This window comes from Arabidopsis lyrata, assembly GCF_000004255.2.
Source record: "Arabidopsis lyrata subsp. lyrata unplaced genomic scaffold ARALYscaffold_3, whole genome shotgun sequence".
NCBI lineage: Eukaryota > Viridiplantae > Streptophyta > Magnoliopsida > Brassicales > Brassicaceae > Arabidopsis > Arabidopsis lyrata.
Window position 1 is genome coordinate 22425331 of NW_003302553.1, and position 6682 is coordinate 22432012.

At 36.1% G+C, this 6682-nt stretch overlaps 2 protein-coding genes across 7 annotated transcripts; both read left to right on the top strand.

Moving 5' to 3' along the window:
* The first annotated feature begins 3 nt into the window (after nt 1-3).
* LOC9320167 lies at nt 4-1836 on the top strand. Of its 6 annotated transcripts, none has more exons than XM_021032976.1 (6): nt 4-99; nt 556-625; nt 887-1023; nt 1118-1235; nt 1309-1461; nt 1582-1836. In XM_021032976.1, exons 3-6 carry the CDS (start codon nt 1016-1018, stop codon nt 1720-1722), a joined length of 420 nt encoding a protein of 139 aa, XP_020888635.1. In that variant the 5' UTR covers nt 4-99; nt 556-625; nt 887-1015; the 3' UTR covers nt 1723-1836. The 6 variants fall into 6 exon arrangements, with proteins under 6 accessions (XP_020888635.1, XP_020888638.1, XP_020888636.1 ...); XM_021032979.1 differs by having other exon boundaries at nt 965-1023; XM_021032977.1 differs by having other exon boundaries at nt 556-607.
* Nucleotides 1837-4863: 3027 nt separating this feature from the next.
* On the top strand, nt 4864-6077 carry LOC9322211 (60S ribosomal protein L8-1). Its single transcript, XM_002884056.2, has 2 exons — nt 4864-5366; nt 5617-6077. Exons 1-2 carry the CDS (start codon nt 4927-4929, stop codon nt 5951-5953), a joined length of 777 nt encoding a protein of 258 aa, XP_002884102.1. The 5' UTR covers nt 4864-4926; the 3' UTR covers nt 5954-6077.
* Nucleotides 6078-6682: the final 605 nt, after the last annotated feature.

The following is a 6682-nucleotide window of genomic DNA, read 5'->3' on the forward strand; positions in this document are numbered from 1 at the left end:
ACTAGGGTTCTTGCCCTTTTGCTTCTTTGACAAATTCTGTTCCTTTCTTTCGTATTCTCACGGACGAACAAACCCCAAGAACGAGAGCTCATGATTGAGGTCGGTTCTTCTGCTCAATTTCTACGCAACTGTATTCTAATTTGCAATCTATTTTATGGATTTGGGGTTTTTTTGTTACGGGAACAAAACCCAGGACTTTCCAGGTTTCTTATGGTTGCGCTTTAGATTTTATAGTTTAGTGTAATTTCTTCTGATTTTGGGAATTGGTTGTTGGAGAAGAGTGTTTTTTTTTTCTTATAGCTGAGAGGATTGAAAAATTGAAAATTTATGAATTTGAGCTCGCTAACGAGGTTCTCTTAGTTTGGATTTTGCTCAGCGATTTGTCTATGTAATTGCATTTTGATGTCCTATGGTCGCTACTTGTAATTTTAATCATTTTGGGAGGCTGCAATCATCTAATTTCAATCCTTTCTTCGCCCTCAAATTCAATTCTCGCCGTTTATAGTCCCGCCGTTATTGAGTAGCTAATGTTGTTTTTATGTAATTGATGGACAGATTGTGGCCTTTGAGTAAATGATTCACTGCTCAGCTAGAGACAATTGTGTTGGTAACCCATAAATTGCAGGTATCTTAGACATCGATCTTAAAACTCCTAAACTCTGCGTGTTTTTGTGTTGCTGTAATGGTCATGTCTGAAAATGGTTGATTGAAATCGAAGGGTTTCACTTAAGCTTTGATTAATAGTGTGCTAAGTACTGAAAGTGACGATTTTTTCAATATAATCTTGAATTAGACGTTATTGATATTGATGTTCCCATTGAATCTTGATTTGTGGTAACAAGAATCACCAGGTTCTTGATGTTGATGTTCCCTTTGAATTTTTCAGGAGCAAAAACTCTGATTTTGGAGCATCGTTTGTGTTCTCTTCCCATATTGTTAAACAATTTCGTTTGGTTGGAAACAGATTCAAGAAACTTGCTTCTGGTGGTTAAAGTCTCTCTGCTCAACCTAAGAGATGAAAATGTATGTCCTATCTCATAAATCCATCTTCCATTGTTTTTTTGTTCGATTCCTTCTCTGTTTTTGTTGTCAAAAATTTGGTGTTGGGTATTTGCAGAGTGAAGGCAAATGCAGGAGCACTTACCAATTTCGAAGTGCTTGACTTCTTAAACTCAAGAGGTGCATCAAAAGATACTACAAGAGTTATTGCTCCAATTGCTAGATCAGAATACAAGGTTCTTTTGCCTGCAATATTTCTCTTCTGATTTGGTCTTAGAGTGTTTTTGCTAATTGGAATGATCTTTATAGGTTTATGATTATTTGGTGGAGACTGCTGCTTCCACTCAAACACGAGAGAGCGTTACCAAATTCGCAGACAAGTGCAAAGATTTCAAAGTCGCCAAAGCTGAGATTCTCAATATCATCAATCTCCGGCCTTCCTCTATTGTCGAACTGTTACCGGTTTGTGTTTTTTTTTGTTGTTTCTATCTTATAACACTACCAAATGTCATCAACATTTCTATCATTGCATTTAATTTCTCTTCTTGTTTACAACATTTGTTGATTGTGACTCTCTTGTAGATCATAGAGACACCGGATGATCGAGAAATCGACACAGATGGGATATTAGAGCTTGTGAAGGATTTGCTACCGCTTCTGCCAACAACTGAAACTCATAAAGATAATGACAAAGAAGAAACTGACAACGTTGAACAGTCGTGACTTGCAAATGAAGTTTTGAGTTTGTTATCTTTTAACTATAAGAATTTTTTTATTTTTTATTTTGTAACATCGACTTAACGTTTATATATCAACTATATGGAGTTGCAAGATCCATACTTTTTCTTTCCAAATAAACTGAAATCAAAATTGAATGGGAACCGGTTTTAGGTTATCCAAACCCAACAAACCGAATTTTAACCAACTATAGAAAGAAACTGTAATCACATTGCACAGTTATAACATTAATTAAGATCAATTCTACACTTTTTTTTTTCTTTTCAAAACTAAATCGAATTACATAAATGCAAACGCCAACAGAAAACAATCTAAGCGTTTGGCATAGTTATAAACTTATAATATATCTATTGGCACATTTATTTGGGCTTTGAAGCCCACAAAGCTAAAGAAGGCCGTATAAGCAATAACATAATGTTTTTTATAACATAAACATGCCCAACTTAAGTTTCTTTATGGCCTAGGTTTTACTTTTGCCATAACGACGCCGTTTTACTTGATTCCTTCGCCGTCACCGTGTGGAGCAAATCGTGGTCTCCATCTCCGCCTGAATCATACATACCTCGAAGGAGTTCTTCTAATCCGTTCCGTGAAAGAAGATTAGATGATTAATGAGTATTACAAACAAGCCCAATTAGTTCGCTAAACACCTAATCATCAAATTTTGTTGGTTAAATATGAAAAACTCATAAAAGTTATGGTTAAAGCATTTCATCAAATATCTTTCGCACGAGAAACGCTTAATATCTAGATTTGAGTGATCAAGTCAAAACTACCATTAAGATCAATCTAAACGAAAGAATTAACAATACCAACCTAAATCATCATCATTATCATCATCATCTAACTATTAAATCATCCTAGTCTAGCATTACTCATGATCCAACAATATACTACTCATCAAACATGGTAAAAGATAAAAGAAAAATGTGTAAACATCATGATAAAAGATAACTTTGAAGAATCATTCACTAAGTAGCATATTAAGGTACACCATCACCAAATTAGAATTGCATAATAATTATATCATATTTCATAACATTATCATCATTTTATTTATAAACACATATATTCATCATATGTCTCACAGTATAATGGGACACATTGTTTTTTACCAAATCAAACATGAACCGCAATAACATAATGATTTTTATAACATAAACAGGCCCAACTTAAGTTTCTTTATGGCCTAGGTTTTACTTTTGCCATAACGACGCCGTTTTACTTGATTCCTTCGCCGTCACCGTGTGGAGCAAATCGTGGTCTCCATCTCCGCCTGAATCATACATACCTCGAAGGAGTTCTTCTAATCCGTTCCGTGAAAGAAGATTAGATGATTAATGAGTATTACAAACAAGCCCAATTAGTTCGCTAAACACCTAATCATCAAATTTTGTTGGTTAAATATGAAAAACTCATAAAAGTTATGGTTAAAGCATTTCATCAAATATCTTTCGCACGAGAAACGCTTAATATCTAGATTTGAGTGATCAAGTCAAAACTACCATTAGATCAATCTAAACGAAAGAATTAACAATACCAACCTAAATCATCATCATTATCATCATCATCTAACTATTAAATCATCCTAGTCTAGCATTACTCATGATCCAACAATATACTACTCATCAAACATGGTAAAAGATAAAAGAAAAATGTGTAAACATCAAGATAAAAGATAACTTTGAAGAATCATTCACTAAGTAGCATATTAAGGTACACCATCACCAAATTAGAATTGCATAATAATTATATCATATTTCATAACATTATCATCATTTTATTTATAAACACATATATTCATCATATGTCTCACAGTATAATGGGACACATTGTTTTTTACCAAATCAAACATGAACCGAAATATCTCGTTGAATATTCAAAAAAAAAAAACTCATTTTACCAAATCAAATCAAATTAGAACACTTACTTATAAGGTGTGCTTAAATAAATATACTTCCTAGAACACATTGGGAAGTTATAATATAACTGTCTGCAACTCTTCGATCGATCAAGCATCTATTTTCTTTTGTTCTGTTTCATTAGAGGCTTCAACTGCATTCTTTACACACAGGGCATCGATTCTTCACGACCTCAATGCAATTTTTGTGAAAAAATGAGAACACCGATACTGTTTTATGCATTCATCAAAACCGTCCAATAACTCTTGTAAGGAAATAGTGCACGTCTTTTTCTTCTCCTTTAGATCAATAACTTCTTGTGGTAGGATGTACACTCTTTGGTGTGTAACATCGACTTCAGCATTAAGGTCAGTGAATTGGCCGTCAATCATCACATTTTCTGCCTGGTAAAAGATTGAGTGAAGAACCCGTGCCTGAACCCATTTGGAAGAGATGAGCTTCCTCAAATCTACATGGCTTAGATGAACGCCCGAGTACTCCACCAGCTTTTCAGAAATGAGTCTTTGGTAGTGGATGATCTCCTCTTCGTTGGCTTTCTGATAACTGGTTTTCCTATATGTTCTCAGCTTGCAATGGAGCCCGTTGGCTTTATCATTGCCCTTAACTTGGAGGTTGTTGACATTCACATTAGTCAACTCCATCGGGCCTCACCCAGATTTCCTAAGGAATTCTTGGTGAAGTTTGCCTTGCATCTCGATCATATTCGATGCACATGCACCTTTTAATATCCCCCGATGCACATGCACTTGATTATTTCACCGCAAGATCTTCTGATTGTTTCACTATTTTTTACGATTCATAATATTCATCAAGCTTTCATTTTTGAAAAGTGATGATTACACAATATATACAACTAACATATATGTATCTATTAAAACTAACTTTTCAGTAATTTATAACTATTATGCAGAAAATTTATCGAGTTTAATTTTTTCCGTTAACTATTTAGTTATTCTGGTATCGCGTTATTCATAATATTCATCTAGATTTAGCTTGACAATAATTTATTTTTATTTCAAGTTCCAATTAGCATCTGGCTTAATTTATTTTAGTTGGGCTTTTTGTGATTCTTAACATGGGCTTTTTTCTGGCTTTAAACAAATACTACAGGCTTAGATACTTTTAGCCCATATCATCTAAGTAGAGATCCACTAAGGCCCATTAGGGTTAGAACAACATCAGATTGCAGAATAAAAGGGTTCATTTTCCTCACTCTCAAGTTGGATCTCAAAACCCTAATTTCTAATCATCGCCGTCGAGAGCTTCCATGGGTCGTGTCATCAGAGCTCAACGTAAGGGTGCGGGTTCCGTCTTCAAATCCCACACTCACCACCGCAAAGGTCCGGCTAAGTTCCGTAGCCTCGATTTCGGCGAGCGAAATGGTTACCTCAAGGGCGTCGTGACGGAGATCATCCACGATCCTGGTCGTGGTGCTCCTCTTGCTCGCGTCACTTTCCGTCATCCTTTCCGTTTCAAGAAACAGAAGGAGCTCTTCGTCGCCGCTGAAGGTATGTACACCGGCCAGTTCTTGTACTGCGGTAAGAAAGCTACTCTCGTCGTCGGAAATGTTCTTCCTCTTAGATCTATCCCTGAAGGAGCTGTTGTGTGTAACGTTGAGCACCATGTTGGTGATCGTGGTGTTCTCGCTAGAGCTTCTGGTGATTACGCCATTGTTATTGCTCACAACCCTGACAACGACACTACTAGGTTTGTTTCTGTTATCCAAAATTCTTCAGAGGCTTATAACATTTTCAGATCTGTTGATTGTTTAGTTTAGATTATGGTGATCTGAATCGGATTATTTCGTTAATTAGAAATGCTTATGTATCATTGATTGTTTAGTGTAGATTATGATGATGCTTAATGGAATCGTTTCGTTAATTAGAAATGTGTGTGTGATAGTTCTTGAAGTCTTGAAATCATTTTTGATTGATGAGTTGATTATATGTTTGTGTAGGATTAAGTTGCCATCGGGTTCGAAGAAGATTGTCCCGAGTGGATGCAGGGCTATGATTGGGCAAGTTGCTGGAGGTGGAAGAACTGAGAAGCCGATGCTCAAGGCAGGAAACGCGTACCACAAGTACCGTGTGAAGAGAAACTCATGGCCTAAGGTTCGTGGTGTGGCTATGAATCCAGTGGAGCATCCTCATGGAGGAGGTAACCATCAGCACATCGGTCACGCCAGTACGGTTAGGCGTGATGCACCTCCTGGACAGAAGGTTGGGCTTATTGCTGCAAGGAGGACTGGTCGTCTCAGAGGTCAAGCTGCTGCTTCAGCTGCCAAGGCAGACTAGAGTTAAACATAATAAACTTTGTTTCTCATGTTTTCATTTCAAGTTTTGTTGTCTGTGTTTGCTTTTGAACCTTGTTCTGAAATCCTGAAAGATTTTTATGATAAACCTTTCTCTCTTCTCTCTCAAAAAGCTTATTTTCATTACACACAGTTTTTCGTTTTGTGAATCTTGTTTATATGAAAACAAGCGATCCTAGTATATAAGCGTAACGAGTTGTTTTCTAATACAAAATTTGAGAATCTACAACATGAAAATATCGATGAACACAAAAGTAGGAAGATAGATGAAAGCACAGAGTGTGTTGGATGAATTCCATTATTTGCCTCTCTCACTTCTCAGCTCTGACCTATGTATACTCTTTCTGACCTAATTTCTCCATCATCATTCATGTTTCTTTCCCTTGCTCACCAATCTCTGTTCAATGCTCTGTCATTCTTTTATCCAGTCGGCTCGTTAATCTTTCGTTTTCTCTTTATCTTCTAATAAAGCTTCTTGGTCTTTGTAATCGCTATCTATAGCAACTGGTTAAACCAAATTTGTTTTGCTCCCGGACCATTTTCTGATCTTTGGAACAAAATTTCATTTGCTCATATTCTAGAAGCAAAATAGGTCTTGTTAAAGTCAGAATGTGATAACTTGCAGAAGAATCCATATATCCAAAAACGTTGGCCATGTTATTGAAACTGCCTAAAACGTACTGAACTAATGATATCATTATATATATTAAAA

Bases quoted from the DNA above. Each gene is read 5' to 3' on its own strand.
- LOC9320167 (XM_021032976.1), top strand. The intron at 1,236-1,308 runs GTTCTTTTGCCT...TGATCTTTATAG, and splicing joins TTGCTAGATCAGAATACAAG to GTTTATGATTATTTGGTGGA. The intron at 1,462-1,581 runs GTTTGTGTTTTT...ACTCTCTTGTAG, and splicing joins CTATTGTCGAACTGTTACCG to ATCATAGAGACACCGGATGA.
- LOC9322211 (XM_002884056.2), top strand. From the start codon at position 4,927: ATGGGTCGTGTCATCAGAGCTCAACGTAAGGGTGCGGGTTCCGTCTTC. The intron at 5,367-5,616 runs GTTTGTTTCTGT...ATGTTTGTGTAG, and splicing joins CCTGACAACGACACTACTAG to GATTAAGTTGCCATCGGGTT.